Source organism: Camelus dromedarius, chromosome 5 (genome assembly GCF_036321535.1).
Source record: "Camelus dromedarius isolate mCamDro1 chromosome 5, mCamDro1.pat, whole genome shotgun sequence".
In the NCBI taxonomy this organism is placed as follows: domain Eukaryota; kingdom Metazoa; phylum Chordata; class Mammalia; order Artiodactyla; family Camelidae; genus Camelus; species Camelus dromedarius.
In genome coordinates this window covers 61860838-61881124 of record NC_087440.1, presented here as the reverse complement: position 1 = coordinate 61881124, position 20287 = coordinate 61860838, and the positions used below count along the sequence as shown (strand labels likewise).

At 47.4% G+C, this 20287-nt stretch overlaps 2 protein-coding genes across 11 annotated transcripts in view; one reads left to right on the top strand and one right to left on the bottom strand.

Annotated features, from left to right (window-relative positions):
- The window catches only part of ESR2 (estrogen receptor 2), a 48925-nt gene extending 39868 nt beyond the window's left edge, over positions 1-9057 (top strand). For both annotated transcript variants that reach the window (XM_064486015.1, XM_064486016.1), the window contains 3 exons: positions 1558-1738; positions 3650-3791; positions 5645-9057. In XM_064486015.1, the coding sequence (XP_064342085.1) occupies positions 1558-1738; positions 3650-3791; positions 5645-6121 (800 nt within the window). In that variant the 3' untranslated portion in view covers positions 6122-9057. The remainder of the gene's footprint in view (positions 1-1557; positions 1739-3649; positions 3792-5644) is intronic.
- Positions 9058-11423: 2366 nt separating this feature from the next.
- The window catches only part of SYNE2 (spectrin repeat containing nuclear envelope protein 2), a 413158-nt gene continuing 404294 nt past the window's right edge, over positions 11424-20287 (bottom strand). For 6 of the 9 annotated variants that reach the window (XM_064486012.1, XM_031453835.2, XM_031453843.2 and 3 more), the window contains exons 108-116: positions 20005-20144; positions 18190-18304; positions 17134-17336; positions 15991-16191; positions 14915-15043; positions 13432-13623; positions 12602-12685; positions 12061-12110; positions 11424-11782 (exon numbers count right to left, since the gene is read on the bottom strand). In XM_064486012.1, the coding sequence (XP_064342082.1) occupies positions 11560-11782; positions 12061-12110; positions 12602-12685; positions 13432-13623; positions 14915-15043; positions 15991-16191; positions 17134-17336; positions 18190-18304; positions 20005-20144 (1337 nt within the window). In that variant the 3' untranslated portion in view covers positions 11424-11559. The remainder of the gene's footprint in view (positions 11783-12060; positions 12111-12601; positions 12686-13431; positions 13624-14914; positions 15044-15990; positions 16192-17133; positions 17337-18189; positions 18305-20004; positions 20145-20287) is intronic. The other 3 variants (XM_031453841.2, XM_064486013.1, XM_064486014.1) reach the window with 3 other exon arrangements.

The following is a 20287-nucleotide window of genomic DNA, read 5'->3' as shown; positions in this document are numbered from 1 at the left end:
AGGGCCTTAGCAGAGCTCGGCATGGTCAGTGCATCACCTGTTCAAGGAATTGAAAGTAGGGTTCAAGGTGACGTGGGCTGGGAACTGAGAATGAAAAGTGTAGAGAGAGGCCTGGTACCTTGATAACTGCAATAAGTAGTCTGGTCTCTACCCCAAGAGCTGGGAAGTCATTAAAAGGAGCCACATGATCTGCACTTTGCTCTCAAGGGCATGTTGGGTGAGGGTGGGGGCAGGGGGAGGGCAGTCATCTGCTCTGGGGGACAGTGGGAGGTTTGAGGACTTGGAACGGGTCTCAAGAAGGGCCTCCGTGAGGAACAAGGTGAGCAGGTGGGTTGGAGAAGCAGCTTCTGGGCCAAAGATGAATATCTGCAGACTGCATCATAGGACATTATGGAGGGATGTGCCTCTAGGGAAGTGGCAAAGTACTACACTGGCATAATTATGGTTCAATACGTCCCTTGTCTTAATTGAACTATGTTGAACTGTGTTGAACTGAGTTGCCTTAACTGAACTGAAAATGCCAATAAAAGTAGAGAACAAAAACTTTCAAAACAAATTCTGTGGTGATGAGTACCAGCCATCCTTCATTCTCGTTACCGTCAAACGTCAGCTTTCCTTTTGATTTCACATATTTGCTATTTATTATTTGAAACTGAAAGCCTGGAAGAGAAGCTAATTACTTCATGCTGCCAAGAATCAAGGAGTCAGTGTTGGTGGCGGTGAGGACAAGATTTAACTGAGCTGTTATTTTGCAACTGTTGGGAGGCTGCAGTATCTTAGATCCTAAAGTCAGAGGGGAATGAAACTTGGGGCAGGGCAGGTTAGGGGAAGCACCTTCCTCATGAGGTGGTCGTGGGGACCTTGGGAGACACATGCCTGTAAGCTTTGCTCAGTGAGGAGCTGAGGCTGGAGGAGCTGGGTGACTGGTCCGGGGTCAGAGGGCTAGAGATGGTGCATATAAAGTAGGTCTGTCTGACTCCAAATTGGTGGTCTTCCTGTCCCAGCAAGGTGCCACCTGCAGTGAGAGGCCAAGGGCCTGGACAGAGGTGGCGGTGGCCCTGCTGTGGCTTCTTCATGTGGCACACATGGTCGGGGGGCTGTATAGCTGTAGTCGTTAGCTTGTGTCTATTAAGCTTCCTTTAGAAGAGGGGCCCTCCTAGGGGCTAAGAGTTGAATTACTCTCCTGACCATCTCTATACGGGTATTTGTTGCAGTGGCTGATATACAATGCAATGGTTTGAGGCAACTAAATACATTCCCTGCTGTGGCACGGCCACGGTTCTCAGCCAGGTGGCACTCTGCGAGTCCATTGGGTCTGCCTGCATTCAGCTAGGCTTTCCCTTCCAGATCAGTGTCAGGGCAGGCTCTCGGAGAGGGAAGGACACCATGCACAGGTGAGGCCATACTTTTAAGGTTTCACCCCACATGCAGATGTCAGGACAACCCAGATCCATCTGGCCTCCCTTCTGGAGAACATACACAGGCTGAGTGCCTGAGCACATGACTTCTGTTTCCTTTTCTCAGAGCAATGACTCTTGGCTTTTATTCTTTGTCCAGGTATGTACCCTTCAGCTGCCGCAAGCCAGGAGGCTGAGAGCAGCAGGAAGCTGACTCACCTGCTGAACGCTGTGACCGACGCGCTGGTCTGGGTGATTGCCAAGAGCGGAATCCCCTCCCAGCAGCAGTCCGTCCGCCTGGCTAACCTCCTGATGCTCCTTTCTCATGTCAGACATGCCAGGTATGATCCCTGTGGGGGCCGCTCCACTGCAGGGGCGGCGGTGGTGGTGGTAAGGGTGGTGCACATGCTCAGAGGAGAGTGAAGAGCTTTGGAAAAAGGGTTTTGCAAGTTTGAGATGGATAAGGTAGAATTGCCACCTTAAAAGGAAAATGAACTGCTGAAAGGAAATGGGGGTGCACCATCAGTGCCCACGCTTGTAACCAAAGATCGGCACACAATGGGCACTGAATGTGAGATGGTCCTTACAGGACCTTTGTGGCACTTTCCAGTGGTGGCCCATCTGTTTCTCAGTTGCTGGGGCTTTTAGCTTGTTGATGGAGTTCTGCAAAGGGCAGTTAGTTCCTCTACTAAAGTGAACTGCGACCTCTTCCTGTACTACCCAGGGCTGGGGTCCTGAGGCCTTTTTTTCTTTTCCAATTGAAGTATAAGTGATTTACAGTGTTGTGTTAGATTCTAGTGTACAGCATGGTGATTCAGTTATATGTTTATATATACATATTCTTTTTCATTATTGGTATTACAAGATACTGAATATAGTTCCCTGTGCTATACAGTAGGACCTTGTTGTTTATCTATTTTATATATAGCTGGGGTCTTTTCTTGAAGAAGTTAAACCCAGCTCCTCTAGAGCTGCTCTTGAGGCCAGTGATATGGGGAGGTGCACAAAGTCTTCCCTGAGAGTGAGAGCTAAGAGAACTAGTGAGCCCAGTAGGTTTGGGAAGGCAGGGCATGAGTAGAGTGTACTCAGGAAATGGAAATGCACTGATGGAGAGGGATGGTGTCCAATGATGGCCTCGTACTGGTACCATGAAGCTCAGTGCTTTGTGTCCTCCGGGATGAGGGCAGCTATGTCCTGGGGCTGGAAAAGGGGAGGTGATGATGGAAGGAGGAAGAAAGTCTAGAGGCTGTGAGAAAGGACAACACACACCTCAAGGATTTTAACACGGGGGAGGAAGAGAAACTGGATTTTGCCTGTTTCCACTTTAATGATTGTACAGCACACAGCCATTTGGAGAACAGAGTCAGTCCATTCTCGTTATTTGTGGATTCCTTATTTGCAAATTTTCCTGCTTGCTAAAATTTATTTGTAACCCCAAAATTAGTACTCACGGCACTTCCAAGGTCATTTGAGGACATGCACAGAGTGGCAAAAAATTTGAGTTGCCTATACTTACGGTGCCAGCTGGAGTCAAACAAGGTGATGCTCTGCCTTCTCCTTTCTGTTCTCATACTGCAAACAAAGGCCTGTTATGTGGTCTAGTTAGTGCCCTGTTTTGGCATTTTTTTTCTTTGTGGGACATTTTACTGTCTGAAAATGACCCCCAAGCATAGCACTGTCTAGGTACTCCTAAGTACAAGAAGGCTGTGAGGTGCCTCACAGAAAACACACATTAGGTTAAGCTTCGTTCAGGCATGAGTTTTAGTGCCATAGGCTGAGTTAAATATTAATGAATCAACAGCATATGTTAAACAATCTAAATATTTAAAGAAACAATAAACAGATTTTAAAAAGTTATGTGTTAATGGGCTGATGAAGATGTTGGGACCAGGAACTCTCAGGAACCTAACCCTGTATCTCTCCTGGTAGCAGGGTTCCATGCTTGGTCATTCAGTGTTTGCAGAGTCTATAGACCTTAACTGTGGTGAACAGCGAGACCCCATCACACTCGGTGATGCTGGGTACTGTCGGGCCATTGCGGGTGGGTGGTGGGTGGTGGGACACCAGGGCCCACAGGACACTGTCCTCACCGTTATGTGTAGATCATTGAACCAGTTGCAGGAACTGGAGAATAAAGGCTGGGGGAAGTGCAGGGTGGGGGTGGAGAGCTGGCTCTGTTGAGAGTTGGAGAAGATGTCAGACCTCCCATGGCTCCTTCAGGAAGGAATCTCAGCACCTCTTTGTCCTTTTAGTAACAGGGGCATGGAACACCTGCTCAACATGAAGTGCAAAAACATGGTCCCCGTCTACGACCTGCTGCTGGAGATGCTGAACGCCCACACACTTCACAACAGCAAGTCCTTGGTCACAGGGCCAGAGCGCAGCCCAGTGGAAGTGAGTGAGAGCAAAGAGGGCTCCCAGAACCCCCAGGCTCAGTGTGCCCAGCCCTGAGGTGTGACAGGCTGCAGAGGAGATCGGAGGCTGCAGCGTGAACTCCAGCGGGAATCAGGAGCCTGTCAGGGGTGGGTGGGCTTCTCAGGCCTTCTGCTGTGCAGTCGGTCACACCAGGCTCGGTCGGTACTGTCCTTCCCTGACCTCCCCACCTCCTGGGAGGCAGAGTGAGAAGACCAGTGTTTTCTGTCACCAGGGGGCACGGCTGAATGCAGTTTATGTCTTGCTTGGCCTCATGGGATCTCACTGGGCTCTCTCTTACTTCCCATCTCCCTTCTGCCCTTTGGAAAACATCATCTTACAGGTTTTGGGGTGAATGGTGGAAACCTGACCTGGAAGGGTTGTCAAGTAGAAAGGGAGGAGAATGTAGCGACTTAACCTGCCCCTTCCAACAGTCCTTCGTATGCTGCCTCCTGACCACTTGATTGTAGGATTGAAAACCACGATGATAATCAACTAACTGGTTCCACACACCTACCTCACAGGCCCATGAGGACGGATGTCACCGTGACTCTGTCTAAGGCCAGAGGGAACGTGATCTAGGGAGCCAGTGGACAAGCTAGGACCTTGCTGCCATCTTCATGCAGGTCCACCCCTCTTGATTTAGAGAGCCTGCGAATTATTTGGGGGGCTGTGTGTCTGTGTGATCACCTTCATGGAGGAGTGTGGATTTACATACCCCTGCCCCTGGAATCCTGGGATTGGCCCCCCACACACACCTTTTAATGGAGGTACTGGGGCTTGAACCTAGGACCTTGTGCATGCTAAGCATGCCCTCTAGCACTGAGCTTTGCCCTCCCCACTTCCCCGCCATGGAATTGCTCTTTCATAAAACTCTCTTGTCCCAAGGGACCCAGCATGTGTGCTAGAGGAATGGACCAGTATTTGTAGGAATGGGGTTTCTCCTGTGAGTGTGCATCCCTGGGGCAGCCACAACTGCCACACCAGCCACCCAGGACAGACAGGGACACTTCAGGCTGTGTGTGTGAGGCGTGCTCCTACGGAAGGATGAACAGCTACATACACATCAGCATGTCAGGTTCAGGGCCAAACTGTATAGAACGGATAGCCACACCACTTGAACAAGATTGTGAACTCTGTTTAAAAAAGAAATATTTAGGGGTAATTATTTATAGCTAGAGAGAATTCTTTTGTACCCTAGGGGTCTTTTAAAATATTTTCTTATCAGAAAACATTTATATGACGGGCTGGGTGAAATAAACTTACTAAAATATTAGTTCTTATTTCACGTGGAATTTAAATAGGACACAATGACAAAGCACCTCTGAAATCACAATTTTAACTCACTTTTTAAAAACTGAAAATTTTGTACAAATTTTCAGGAACATAGTGAATGCATAAAATGAGTTACAGCTATGCTTTGGAAGGGAGGAGTTAATCATGTGTGATTTTTGCGATATTTTAAAAAATTACCACGTGGTAGGGGATTCATGTATTTTCTTGTTGAAAATGGTAAATATGGAGTGTGCCAGCCAAATTAAACCTAGTCATTAGGAAGATTATAATCAATAACGTAAGGTTGGTTTCTTCTAAGGTGATCTTGAATAATTCTTAATTTTGGTATCAGTGCAGTTTTACTAAAAAAGTTGAGCAAAGCTGTATCAGAAACACTTGGCCACATACCTAGACAGCACAGCTGTCCGTATTCTGAGGTGATTTGAAATTTTTCTTAGTGACTCAGTGTTGCAGCCTCAGTGAGACTCAGTACAGGAAAGAAGCTGGACTCCAGGGAAGCAGTGTTTTTCAGAAGGTAAATTTTCTTTCTTTCTGGCCAGCTCAGAATCCTCCTCGCCGACAAACAAGGAGACGAGGCTACAGAGCAGGAAGTGGAGGCAAAGAAGGCAGCCGCGTGGAGTGACTTAATTGTATTTCTAAGAGAGACCACCAGGTTGAAAAAACAAAAACCAAAACAGAATGAGGTCCAAGCTACTGCCCCGTTAGTAAGTAGTGAGGCTTTGCAGGTTGGTTTTGATGCCAAAGTGGGTACCAGATTGGTCCCAGGTGTCCAAGCACCTGTCTGTGCCAGCCCCGTGTGCTCGCCCACACGTGCCCACTGCTCATCCTCCACAGACACTCCTGCATGCTTCTCTGGGCGGCTTGTTCCACTGCATTTGGATTTAGCCCGCGAACAGGAGGTAACAATTTTGGTCACTTCTTCTTGGCTGAGGTCTCAGCTGGGTGCACTGGGAATACAGGTTACTCAGTCCAACCTGAGAGGCCGCGCCTGTGGTCTGGGCCAAGCAGGCAGTTGAGATGATATGGTCTATGGTTTAAAGGTGGTGTTCTTTTGACTATTTAGGGCCCTTTCCCCCTTCCAGGTGAGTGTTTCGAATCTGTTCCCATTAGCTCCAGATGTGTCCCTAAGGATGAGCCCAGTGTGCAGAGTCAGGCTGCTGTTTTTATGGGTTTTGGGTAAACCCCCGTGTCCACTTTAAAGATTAGTCACTTCTCTTTAATAGTGCTTTCTTTTGAAAGTCGTCTTTTGTGAGGGTCTCTAACTGTCCCTCCCCACAAAGTGGTCCACAGGCAATTTAAAATTCTCCCATAGCTAAGCAAGGATTTGTGTCTTCAAGTTCAGTTTTTAAAAGGAGTTACCTAGGAGGAATAGGACCTGACAACTGTAAATGAGAATTAAATAGAGTATTGAAAAAAAACCCCACCCAAGTACATTTTATATATCATGGAAAAGTGACCCTCAGCTTTGTCTTAGACTCGTATGGCAAGATCCCTTCCCCTCATTTTGGTCTGTGAGCAATCGTTTAATACTAGAAACTTCTTTGTGGAAGATGAGTGAGTTTTGAGCTAAATTCCAAAAACATGAGTGTCTAATATGGGATCATATAGACACACTTTAATAAAATAATTAACATGGACTATTCTTAATGCAGAAAACATTAGAACAGTGTTCACACAGGTTCCTGGGAGCGAGCTGGCAGCCCCAAAAGACGACCGCGCAGGCTGCCTCCGGAGAGCCACACCGTGAGTTTTCACACGTTCCGCCTGCATTCCCTCTGTCCTCACCACGTCCTCTGGCCTCAGGCCTGTCACGTGCTCACTGTCCACTGGGACTAAATACAAAAGATTTGACCCTAAAATAATTTTGAAGAGGTTTTTCTTCAAAAACAATGCGGTAAGAACAGAACATTGTCAGCTTAATAACATTTCTGGAGGGTCTTAACGATATTAGAAACAAACAATGCGAAGTCAGCAAAAGCTCGTTGGTGAGACAGTCTTCATCTGGATTACTTCATGGGCTAACTCAGCTAGAAGGGCAATTATTTTTTATTTCAGTTAAAAAAAATCAGTTCCCAATTCTTGGCAGACCTACGTTATATATTCAAATATATAAGCTAAGTGGAAGCAATTCCAGAATTTTCTAGCATGTGAAAACAGTTTGGTTGTTACTTAAATCTGCTAAGAAACTTGCATATATTGAGTTTTTCAAATTCAAGGGTGAACCTTCAGTTTTTAGGTCTACTTTGAAACAAAACATTTTTTAAAGTTTTTGGTGGGGGGAGGTAATGAGGTTTATTTTTAATGGAGGTACTGAGGATTGAACCCTGGACCTCATGCATGCTAGGCACACACTCTACCACTGAGCTATACGCTCCCCACTAAAACATTTTTATTTAATAAGATTTAACACATTTCCTTAAGATGCTAAAAGTCTTAAATATAATAAAGGTTATGTGAAGGTAATTATAAAAATACATTGTTTATTACCTAAAAATAACGTTTGTGAAACACTGTGTGCCAGACACAGTGATAAGTGCCTCGTACATTCACATTTAATGCTCATAATAATTGCTGTTATCCCAATTTGCTGGCTATGGAAACTAGAGAGTCTAAGTAGACTTGCTTAAGGTCACATAGGGAGTAAATGACAGAGTTGACCACAGGCAGTTCCAGTGCTGAAGGAAATCACGCAGTTTAAAAAAACTGAAGAAAAAATATTTTTAGGCTGCAGAATCCATCAAATGCCATCTGACACGCACAGCTACTCTGGTTTAAGTGGGGCTTGGCTTGTGGCACCTGCCTGTCCAATTTCCAGCACATCCCTGTAGACAAGAAGCCCAGTCTCATCTTTCATACGTGTGTCAGTTAAAGCCCAGAGGGGTATGTGGACCCGCTCAAGGTCATAAAACTACTATGGCAAAGCTTGGACCAGAACTCAGGTCTTCTGCCTGCCTGGCCAGCACTCTTCCTTCCGCAGGACTTACTTTAGGAGTCTGCTGCTCGAGCTGAGTCTCAGCTCATCAAGGAGAGTTACGGCTGCCTCCTCCTGTACCATCTGCCTTCAGTTTAGATGGGGTCTGCATGAACGTTACCGAATAGCAGCTGTGACAGGTGGGAAAAAATAGGATGAATTGTATCATTCCTCCCCTCTCATCCTGGGCTCATAAGCTCATGGGTGGTCCTTCTGTCACCTCCTCCTGGCTGTTACTGCCTTCCCCAGATGTATTGCTGTGAAGTAGTTCCTGGATACTTACTTGTGTAACATTCTCGCACCTTTTAGGCAGTGATGCTTCCCCATGGAGTCTGGTCTACCACTGTGCAAAATACATGCATTTATTGTGTTTATAGCTCTCCAAGTTGCTGGAATTTTTGCTCCAGTGGCAGCTCTAAGATGTGCATCCCCTGCGATATTATTCTTATAACCCTTTTTGTTGCATTGGAGTTGAGGGTCTTTTTTCTTTTAATTGCAAGGGTCCTCTTCACTTGTGGGGCTAGTCAGTGCTATGTGACGGTGGGCTTCCTTTACAGGAAGGGGGTAGGTCTGCCTAGGCAAGCCCAGATCAGCTCTTGTGACTGCAGTCTGTACTGGGTGTCTAAATGCCATGACTGTTGGTCCTATAACTTTGCTATTCAGTGGTCCTGTGTACCTCAGAGCCCGCTGGCTGCCTGTAACTTGTCATTTTTGTCCGATGAATGCTTTGCATCATTAAGCAGGCTTTTAAATTTGGGCCTTTTGACAAATGAATGTTTGCTGTTGTGTGAAAGTAGATTTTGAGATCTGCTTTCTATTCTCCAGGTACTACTTTTTCTTTGCTATATGCCTTTAATGTCCATGGAACTGTTGCAGAAATAAGTTTAACGTGACATAAGCTAAATAAAGTGTTTTTCATAATTTTGGTTTTTGTTGGGAGTATAAACTTACAGTAATTAGGTGAAGTAGTCTGTGTACCAATTCTATTCTGAATTCTATCCCATTTTAGGTTTGCAGAGCCTTTTAAGAATTTGATGAAAACCACAGACACCTTTCCTGGAACAAGGTACATAAACAAAATGCTTACATACAAGTGCAAGAGTTAAGAATCTCTGACAAACTGTTGATGACTTTTTAATAAGCAGCAATTTAATCTTTAGTCAGCTAGCCTCGTATTTGTGATTTATGACCGTAGGCACTGTGTGCTCAAAATACAATTGCAGCTCACACATAAAAAAGTCCTGGGATGCGGCTCGTCAGTTTTGTGGGTAGATTTTCTGTCATTACCTCATCTGAGTCAATTAGTATTATACCCTATTAGGGATGGAGAGAAAAGTATTTGATTCATACTGAAGTTAACTTAGTGCCAAGAGTCATTTGAAAATTTCTTTTGCAAGTAGGGAATGGAAGATGCAAAGCCTCTTGAAGGTGTGAAACACAGATCACATCTCATAACAAGAGCTAGGGAATACACTGAGCTTTGAGTGGGGGAAGGCTTCCCCTGGGGTAGAAGCCTGGAGTACAGACTCGAGACGCAAAGGCTTTTATCCTGAGAACTGATGAGCATTGTCAGACTTAAAAATGCAAACAGCACTTTCCTTTCTTTGCATCTTGGGCTTGCCCCCAGAGTCCCTCCTTATGGACAGAAAAGGTCTCTAGGACAGTCACCTCCTTTGGGCTGGAAGGAAGGGAAGGAGGTAGAGATTCTGCCTTTTGCCTCTGGTGAAGCTGGAGCAAGGACTTTCTAACCAACCAACTCAAGGGCTTAAAGTGTGGGCAACACTGTTACTTAAATTTCCCTTCAGGATTATTGTAGTCCATGAAAAGTGATGAATTACTTTAGAATTAAAAGACTGAAGTCGCACGGTAAAAAAAGAACCTTTGCCTCCATATCCCTTCCAACGATTTGGTAAAGAGAAGACAGATGACAGGGTCTCTTCATTCAGTAAAGCTGCTGGTGAACTGCACATGTCCCAGGTGTCTGACCACAGAAGGGCCACGGGCGCTGACGTCTGAGCTGCACCTCCTGACAAGCTTCCTTGACGTCCCCCAGGTTTGCACTTTGTGGAGGAGGGAGGGACCGAGGTTGCTCTGAGACCATGGTGTCTCCCAAGTGTCAAGAGATGCAGGTTAGAAGCAGGTAACCAAGGAAGTGGATCAGTAACTTCTAATCACACTCTTTGTTTAGGTGGGGAACAGTGGTGCTGGAATTGTGCGGAAGGTGGATGGCTTTGTCTGTAGCGTTTGTTAAATAGTATGTGTTAGTTCGCTCTGGAGAGAGAGCTGGCAATAGAAAAATGTGGGTGAAATGGTCCTTCCTTTCATGGCCACGTTCTACACTGTGTTGGCCTCAGCGCCCCCTACAGCACTGGAGGCTCCCACACAGGGTAATCTCCACCTATACGGGTTGTGGGTTTCTAGACCTCGTAAGTTATTCTGTACAAAGTTAAATAAGTAGACTATAAAGCTTAGCTCAAAATTAGTAAAACCCATGAATCCCCCAGATATTTGAAAAATAATTTTTGCTCTATGGAAGGTTATATATAACATTTAACTGTTTTGTAATATAATCCAGTATGACAAAAGTATGGCATTTTTGTCTTGTTTTAATGAGAAATAGCTGAGTTGTACATACCACAAACAGCTTAAGGTTTCTGTACCAACCCCCACCCCGTGGCCAGTTAAACAAACCTGAAGCATCATTTTAAATGTGAAAAGTCTTACAAAATTAACTTACAAAAATGTCACTACCAAGTATGTAGTTTGGCATTTACTGTACATTAGTCAAAAGCTCAAGCTAAAATCTGATTTTTTTAAAAAAATCAAAGTTTACATTATTCATACAGATTCTGGATTGTTAAAAAAATATGCACAAATAACCACATCCATGCAATATAATTTCTTTAAAAATTTTAAAGCAATATAAAAGAGCAGACCTACCTACGTACTGAACAGAACATTTTGGTTTTATAACCTATAGCTCAAGATTGCTGGCTGATTGGAGTAAAATTAATTCTAAACATTTTAAACATGATTGTTTCAGTCAGCCAAGGGTACATGTGAGTTTCTGAACCATTTCTAAGGCAGAATCTGCTTGTTTGTTTCCATAATATATGTGACGAACACTCTGTTGTTCATTGATCATATTTTGCTACACTTTAATAATGTGGTTTTCCAAATCAGAATTTACAAAGTGCCTGGCTCTTTAGGAAACTGCAGTTTCCAGAGATCATGAAACCAATCAGCTAGCTTTGCCAAACTGCCCGTGGTAACTACCGCCCGGGTTCCCTACCCCGGGGAAGATCATTTGAAAGCTGCCCTGGGTCCCGAAAGACCTCTCTCTGGTCAAGCCCAGAAGGGAGGTGTCCACAGCAGGTATGTCCCTGGACCAACACTCAGAGTCACTCACAGGTTGGCCTGGGGCCGTGTGTCCGACCCTGTGTAAACAGGTGGTGGTACGGCGCTGCAGGCCAGGCCGAGCCTTTATGTGGGGGGTGGCCCGTTGGTGTACCTCAGCATGGGGTAGAAGGACCTCGCAAAGTTGTTGGCCTGAGTACAGCTGTAGTCCTCTTCGGAGGAGGGCAGCAGGCAGGCCAGGAGCAGCAGCAGGAGGAGCAGCAGCTGGAGGGGCAGCGCCGCCCTGATCACCCGCGAGAGGAAGGAGCGCTGGGGCCGTGAGCTGCCGGGGCCAGCGGGGCCGGGCACCCTGCCAACAGAGGAGGTGGAGAGCTGCTCAGGAGGGTCCAGAGGCAAAACCCGCCCACGTCACCTGACCCCTGCGTGTGTCAAGACAGACATCTAGGACCTGAGATTAAAACAGGGCCAACAGCTGGGGTTCAGTTTTGGAAGAGAAGCCCAACCCCTTCCAAATGGAAGAAAACCAGAAAACCAGTTTTTACAAAGACCTTGACACTGGCATTGGCAAGACGGCTGCGGTGAGCATGTGACAAGGGGACCGCACTGCTGCCACTGGAGTACCCTTACCTGCTGTCTGTCCTGTTCTTGTCTTTTGTAATTCTCTCTGCTCCCAACTGCTGGATAAAAATAAGCCAGTTAGTAAACTAAAGATAGTTTAGCCCCGTCAATGATGACATGTTCTTCCTTCTTAAATTACACACCTTTGCTTAGGTTGTCTTCCTGCCAAGCTTTTGAGACTAGAGTAATACATTTGAGACTAAACTCTCTGAGGTCAGAAATAACTGGGTTAAAATAATGAGTGTCATACTCCAGCCCGCCGACCTGTTGATGGAGCGACGAGGAAGCCCCTTCAGCAACGCTGGGAGGGCTCCCAGCTTCCACAACCACCACGATCCGAAAGGAAAGTACTGAGCAGAAGACAGCTGTGGAATCAGCTCTTTAAAAGTATTTTAATGTTTCTTTGGAGTGAGCCCCTCCACTGAACAGCAGGCTGAAGCAGATCTGGGCTATTATGAAATACCGCATGGGGCCCTGGAGGCCCAGGTTCCGTCATCGCAGCAACTGTGAAATCCCCAGTGCGGCTCTCCGGGCAGAGAGGGGCTCTCACCTTGGCTTGGGGAGCTGGCGCAGATGCGGCTAGAGGCTGTCCAGCATCTACCTCGTCCAAGCTGGGCAGAGATGAGTCTGGGTTCTGAAATCCACACCCCAAGAGTTCAGTTCGGGGAAAGAGAAGGCTCTGAGTGGTCTCAAGAGCACAACAAATGTGCGTCCTGCAGGCTCTTCATTGCATCGCTCATTCCTCCCTGACTCTGATCTTTCTTGAAGTAGGGGCTTCTAGTACTCTCACTCCCCCTCTAACAGGGCCTCCCTCAAACAAGGGGAGGCCAGCCACCTGCATTAAAAACCCATAGCACACGTTGTGGGGACGGCCTGACAGTGAGCTCTCTGTGGGTACTGAGTAATCACGTGGCCCTACAGTCCAGGCCGCACAGGAGGAAATATCCAGAGTGGGGGGAAGGCCTGCCCTACACCTGGAGAGGCTGTGCGTTGGACGGTCCATTTGTTCTGAGTCGGATCATTTTAGAGGAGAAAGCAGACAAATGAGCATGATCAGGAGAGTGACCAGGATGGTGAGGGGATTAGAAACTGTCATGGGAGAAAAGTGAAGGCATGAAGGCAGAAACGCAGAGGGGCCCGGCTTGTTTTCCATAACCCCAGCCACACTGATGGGTGCTACTGTTATCTCCCTCTTAACAAATGACAGAAAGACTTCCAAGACCTTTGGTGACTTGTTAAGGCCACACAGCTAGAAAGGAGCATGCCCACTCTGACTACTGCCACATGCCCACGGCCTCCCCAACAGCAAGCCTGCAGCACTGCTTTCCCATTTGAATCTAATAGGACATCTTTGTATTTCAAAGTCACCAAGGGACTCACCTGGGTTTGCTGCAGGAACAGTAAGTCTTGAGACACTTGCTCAAGTAACTGTTTGAGTTTCTTCTCAATAACATGTACCTTCTCTTTAGCCTCGATGTAGTCTTCTCCATGCCCCCTGATGAGAAGGCTGTTGGAAATGTCTTGTAAGGACTTTACTTGAGGTTGACGTTCCACTAGCTCCTTTTCCAGTTGCTTAAAAAAAAAAAAAACCTGTGTGAAACAGCTGTTTATCAAAAGGGAAGCTACTGTGGCTGGAAGAAGCTTTCTCAGTGCTGGGAAAGTTCCAGGATGAATGATGGGTGGTCCTCAATCCAGAACCGCCTTCCTCTCCTATCTGCCTGTCTGCCTTCAAGCCTGGCATCATGCAGAAAGCAAAGGGGTCACACCTGACCTCCTCATTCTAGAAACAACTGTGATGCTGGAGGAATTAGAGGAAAGTAGTTGACGGGTTGGTGTGGGAAGACTAGGCCCTCATCCACTATGGCAGGAAGTTGATGGAACATCTGAGTGGGTACACTGAGGAAGCGCAGCTTAAGCATATTATTCGGAAATACAGAGGCATCAGGTGAGTCCGCTTGCAGTGTCCTGCTTGATGTCTAATGCAGTAGCCACTAGATAACACATGGCTACGTATATCAATTAAAAGTTCAGGGTCAGTCGCAACAGCCACAATTCAAGTGCTCCACTGCTAACGTAGCGAGTAGCTGTCACATCGGACGGCGCAGATAGGGAACATTTCCATCACTGCAGAAAGTTCTATTGGACAGAGTGGCTCTGGACAGTGGGGCTAGGAGTGAGTGGGCAACAGCTCAGTGGTGGAGCTCATGCTTAGCATGCCCGACATCCTGGGGTCACGCTCCACTACCTCCATTAAAAAAAAAAAACCCAGAGTAAATGGACAATGGGGCTTTACAAGATTTTAGTACAAAAGTATATTTTTTAAATAGTGACCAGCACTTTGATTAAGTGTTAGCTATTTAAATTAAACCACATTCAAATATATGGATAAAAATGTCACTTTAAGTGCAAGTGAGAAAACATGGCTCTCATCTTGGTTTGGTGGTGAAATAAATACTTGAAAACACAACTGCCCTCCAAGAGGCAAGACTGTGCTACGTGGATACAGAAAACTCATGCAGCTCATCACAGCTGCGGGGCCGCTGAGCACCATGTTGCCCCCCACGTGAGCCATATTCATGAGGGAAAAGTACTGCAAACAGCCTTAAGTTTCTCAGGATCCTGCTAAACACCTGCTCCCCCAGTTTCTGAGAGTCCTGAAGCCTTCCTGCTCTGGACCATGGCTCTTGGTCCCTGCTCTCATCCCGCTTCAGAACAACGAAGGGATGCTCCATAGACACCAACTGGAACACGAGGCCAGAACACCATGAGGGTGTTGGTCCCAGAAATGCCAGGCGAGGCCACCTAACTCCTGACCTCCCGAAGAGGCCAGTGGGAGTGCAGGACAATGGAGGACAAAACTTACCATCAGCTCTTCCTGATACGCCAGGAGAACCTGGGGATCTGCTTCTGGGTCAGCGACATGAGCCTCCTGTCGCCGGCTCTCGGCGCTCGCTAACCACAGCAGCAAGTTTTGACTCAGCTGGTGGAAGTCCTTAAAAACAACAGACGTCATGGCTTTGCCCTTTCTTAGACTACAAAGGCGGGTGTGCTGGGAAGTGGCTTGCTGTTTCTAACCCATCATCATCATCTGCTCTTCTCGTCTTTAGCCAGTGAGTAAAAGGGCTAGATTTAAACTAAATGCCAGGGACCCCCAGGGAAAGCAGAGGTGGGCACGCTTGCCACAGTCCTAGGAGGCATGGTGAATTGTGCAAAGTGAAAAGTGCTGACAGAAAGGTGGGGCTCAGAATGCCACACCTGGTATTACATAGGAAGGCCACACAAATTCCTCAACAAATCTGCTGGATTCACTGTTCAAGGGAGACACCCCAATAGGACAGGCTGTGGCCCAGGGACAGGGCTGCATGTGGGCTCATGTTCTCTATGATGGGGTCAGAGCTAAGTGGGCTGAGCATTTACTATGTGTCAGGTACTAGATTAAGGTTATATGCATGTAGTCCTAAAAAGAACCCTGTGCGGGAGGCACTAGTATTCCCATTTCTCAGATGAGAAAACTGAGGTCTAGAAGGTTCAGTGATTTGCACACAGTCACACTAAAGCTACAGAGCTGGTTAAACTGCTCCTTGTTCCAGGGCCAGGTCTCTTAATCACTCTACTATCCAGTCTTCCTGACAAAGGACAGACATGCAGCAACATTGGTGTGACATTACTGGAACCCTTGTTGGAATCCTTAGACCATGGGTGGGTCTGGGCAACAGACTGGGAAACGCAGGGCAAGTATCAGGTCCCTGAGACAGCAGGTGGGCCTCTTTGGAAACAAACGGTAAAGCACATGCTTCCTAACACAAGCCATATTTGTCTGCTCCAGAGCAGCCTGACGATGATATAAATATCTGCTTCCCCCACCCACGCGGGCCTGGCTCTGCCCGGGACTGGGCCTTGGGTGCCGGCTGGGGATGGCTGGGTGCTGAGTCAGCGTACCTGGCACTGCATGAGTGACTGCCGCAAGCCCGCTCTCCAGCTCTCCACGGCGCCCTGGGCTGCGTCCCAGCGCAGGCTCAGCTGGCCGACTCTGTCTTGGAGCTCTTTGGAGTCGGTGCTCTCGGTCTGCAGAAATTCCTTGCTGCTCACGTTGACAGAGACCAATAATGCCTTGTAGGTGTCAAAGGCTTTTACTATCTCCTACCACAGAGGGAAAAGCTTGGGTCAGGCACTTGGAAATTAGTGACACAGGGTTCATTTTGAACCTCGGTGGGGAACGGATCTTCCAAACACTTCTCCAAGCCGTGGCCCCAGATACAAGGGCAACGTCGCCTGTGACTGGCTGAGAAGCATCAGGTGGGGGAGCTGCCTTACAAGGTCACAGCTTGGCGGCCAGCAGACCAGGCTGAGAGTGGAGGCCTGTCTCCTGGTGAACCAGCTGCACCGGAGGCGTGAACAGACCCTGCTGACCCCTGGTCGACTTACCGTGTCTGGATCAGGTTAAAAAGCCTCGCACGTAAGGCCCATGTGGCTACCCTGCATGTCCCCTTATGCATCACAGAAGTATCATTCTTAGAATGAATGGTAACCCCTGACATGCACACAGTAAAACAACAGCACAAACGTGAAGACTGCCTGGGTACCACAGAACCCCTGCCCTGGGTCCTCTTAGGAGCCCAGCTCATGTTCAGGGCTCACAATGGACACCCCTCCCTGCGCCCAGTGGGGCAAGGACTGTGTGGGTGACAGACCCTCACTGCGTAGCAGAGTAACCAGATCAGGTCGCAGAATCCTCACGGGTAAGCTGGTCCTCCTCCCCAGCCTCAACACTTCCCCCCAAGTCTTGGCTGCACATAGTTTGGAAGGGAGTGTTACACCTGGTCACGGCCACTCATGCCCCAGGGATGCCTCTGAAGTCAGATCAGAGTCACACCTCCCCAGCGCTGCTCTGGGCTTTGGGGTCACCTGTGGGTGCTCCTCAGGGTGGAGTAACAAGGCTGCGCTGGGGTCCCTGCCAGTCACAGAAGTGAAGCGGGAGGGACTGCCCACCACCACACACGACGTGCTACAGGCCTCCCTGACGCGCCGCCCGCATCAGCACGCGCGTTCTGAATCCCTCTGCCCCTCCACGCTCTCACTCACCTTCAGCCTCTTCACCCGCAGTTCCAGCTCCTGCACGTCAGAGGGAGGCTTGGCCAGCTTTAACGTCTCTAGCTCCGCTTGGGTTTTTTCCAGCCAGGTGGTGACGTCGCTGATATCAGAGTTCAGCTGCTGCAGGCTTTGTTTTAGTCTGAGTTTACTGTGAAGTTCCTGCGCTTGGATCAGCTCCCATCTGTCAAAGGCACCTGGAACAAAAAGCCACCAATAAAAAGAAGCAATAACGTAAACAGATTTCTCTGCTTCCAACTAATTCGGGGTCACTGTGACAAAACCTGTAAGGGCTGCTCCTTGCAGGAGGTGTGGGGGTTATCACTTCCCCCGAGTATGGAGCTGCACACTTCCCTCGCTCCGGCTCAAGGCCTGGGCCGCCATCCCCACGAAGGCGGGAAGGAGGTGGGGGGCGCTGGGGTCCCACGTTCAGCGCTCCCGTGCACGCCGTTTGTGAGGCACGTTCTCCGGTCATGAACGGTCAGGTCAAGGCTATGAGCTTGGCTCTAGACTCAGCTGAGTCATTACTTTCATGGTCTCATGAGGAGGCACCTGACAACTCTGATCATCATCTTTGTGTGAACTTTACATACAAGTGAAGTCATGCCGGTGAAAACAGGCACTTCATCACACGAGGGTCCTTTTGTCAATAAATAGCTTCAAAGGTAAAGTGAACAGCCTAGGAATCTGTTCATAAGTACAAGTCAGCTGGTTCTAAAATAACACTGGCTGCTGCAGGCCAAGTTTACGAATTATATAGTTGGTCAATTCCTAATTAATTTTCTGTCGAGCAATGACTTAAAGCAGATATCCAACCAAGGGGAGGGCACAGCTCAAGTGGTAGAGCACATGCTTAGCACACACAAGGTCTTGGGTTCAATCCCCAGTACCTTCTCTAAAAATATTTATAAGTAAATCTAATTACCTTCCCACACCAAAAAAAAAAAAAAAAAAAAAAAAAAAAACCAAAAAAACCCCCTAATAAAGTAAATATCCAACCAACCCCAAATACAGTCTCTACATCTTAACAACCACCTGATTTAACTGTACCTGACTGCTGCCCGGTGAGAGCGGCCAGGCCCTCGTCTTCTTGCTGGGGGCTGCCGTTCAGGACTCGTGGGTCTTCCTTGTCCCCATCAGCGCCTGGAGATAACAGCAGCTTTACCTAGAATGAGACAATTTTTATGTTACCATCTATACATGTTAAAGGCGGTCTGAAGAATGTCCTGCTTCATATTAACAGGTAAGAAATGATGATATGGGTGCCCTTTCCTTCGAAGGGCAACTTGCTGGGAATACAGAGGCACTTTGGTGGATGGCTGGCAGCAAAGCTGATGGTAGAAATAAAGCCTCAGCCAAGCCTCAGGGAGGGAAAGCAGGTGAGATGTCAACACTGGGGATAAAAGGCCTGATTTGATTTGAGGCTTCCTAACGCCCCTCAGACGAACTATGCAAAGAGCATCGTTAAGCTTGCCAGACTGTTACTGCGTTAGCCCTTCTACATGTGCACAGTGTTTTACAAAATTTTAGTCATCCCTCCCAGTCACTCTGTGACCGGCATTATCGTCACCGGGAATCAGAAACACACAGAGGACAAATCCGCCTCCCAGGGTCATTCATCATCGAGCGTTTATCTTTCACTGCACATACTGACGCTTCTGTTATCATAGAGCTGGCTGGGCTGTTGTCTCAGGCCTTTCCAAAAATAAATGCATCCGTTTTTAGAAAAGCCGTGCTTTTCTATGGATTGTGTCCATATGGCCTATTTGTGTGGAATGAAAAAAAAAACAAAACCCTTCAGATTTGTGGCTGCAGACACACACAAAAAAGGCTGAGCTTTTGAAAGTGGCCAGGCGAGGAGCACAGGCACAGTCATCGGGAAAGGCCAAACCACACGGCCCTGGGTGCAAAACAAAGGTGAGGTGCGGGGGTCTCTGTCCCCAGGACTGCCAGGTCTTATTCCCCACCACAGAGGGGCAGATGAAAAATGACACTGCTCGCTGAGCAGGAGGAAGAGGTTCTGAGTTGGGCACAGACAACCCATTATCAAATGACTACACCAGCGGACTCTTCTCCAACTATCTGGCAATATGCACCCCTACACAAAGAGGGCACTCTGAGGACTGATCTAGTGACGCTTACATGGCTTTTGGTTTCTCTAAGAGATGACACCAAAAATGTACAAAACATTTTAATTTCAACTTGCTCGTCACTAATTCTCCGTACTGAGAATGATCTGGGGCCAACATGAAATCCTAGGCTGGCTGGCAGTAATAATAATGGTGACCACTTCTGAGGGCCTTCTTTATACCTTCATACACATTAAACCTAACAACAATTATGTAAGACGTGTTTATCCTCAGGTGTGGAAGGCTTATAGAGGCAAGGTAAAGTGTTTACAGCCTTAGAACAATTGATTGTTAGGGCTGGGAACCAAACCCAGGTCTACCACAGCACATTGTGAAATCTTTCTGAATATGAAGTCACAATTTTTTTAATAGGATGTGTAGTCAAGATAAATATAACAATAATAAGGTTTGGGAGCTCAGGAGCAGCTCAGGAAAGCCAGCACTTTGCATCTCCACTGTTTGCAGGGATGACTGACTCAACAGTAATAATCACGGTCATACCATGTCAACACTCAAAGATGGTGTTTAGCCAGACACTTATCTCTAAGTCTAGTCAGTTTTGCCAGAGTTCTAATGAAGTATGGACAGTTCAGCAGAGATGCCCTCACCATGGGAAAATCAACTCAAAAATATGCCTGGGGAGTCAGCACACACAGCATACACCCAAATCTCTCTTTAAAAATTTTAACTACTACTCATGCACTTGGGTTATACTCCCAGTGGAGGCAACACTTACATAGGCTGGTTTATAAGGGGTGCTGGAATCAGGGGCACTGGGCTGTACGTTCCTATCACCTCCCATTTGCTTGTAATGACGCTTGGGGCAGGAAGGGCTGTCAGGAACATGCCACGAGTGGCCTTCAGAAATGGATTTACCTGAAACAAATAAATAGCAAGTGACAGTCCATCCTTTCCAACCAAAGGATTCGTATTTAGTTACACAAAAAAGGTCATGGGTAACATGGCATCAGGTTACAGTATAACATGAATTCTGCAGCTTTCCTTGCAAAGCATGCATG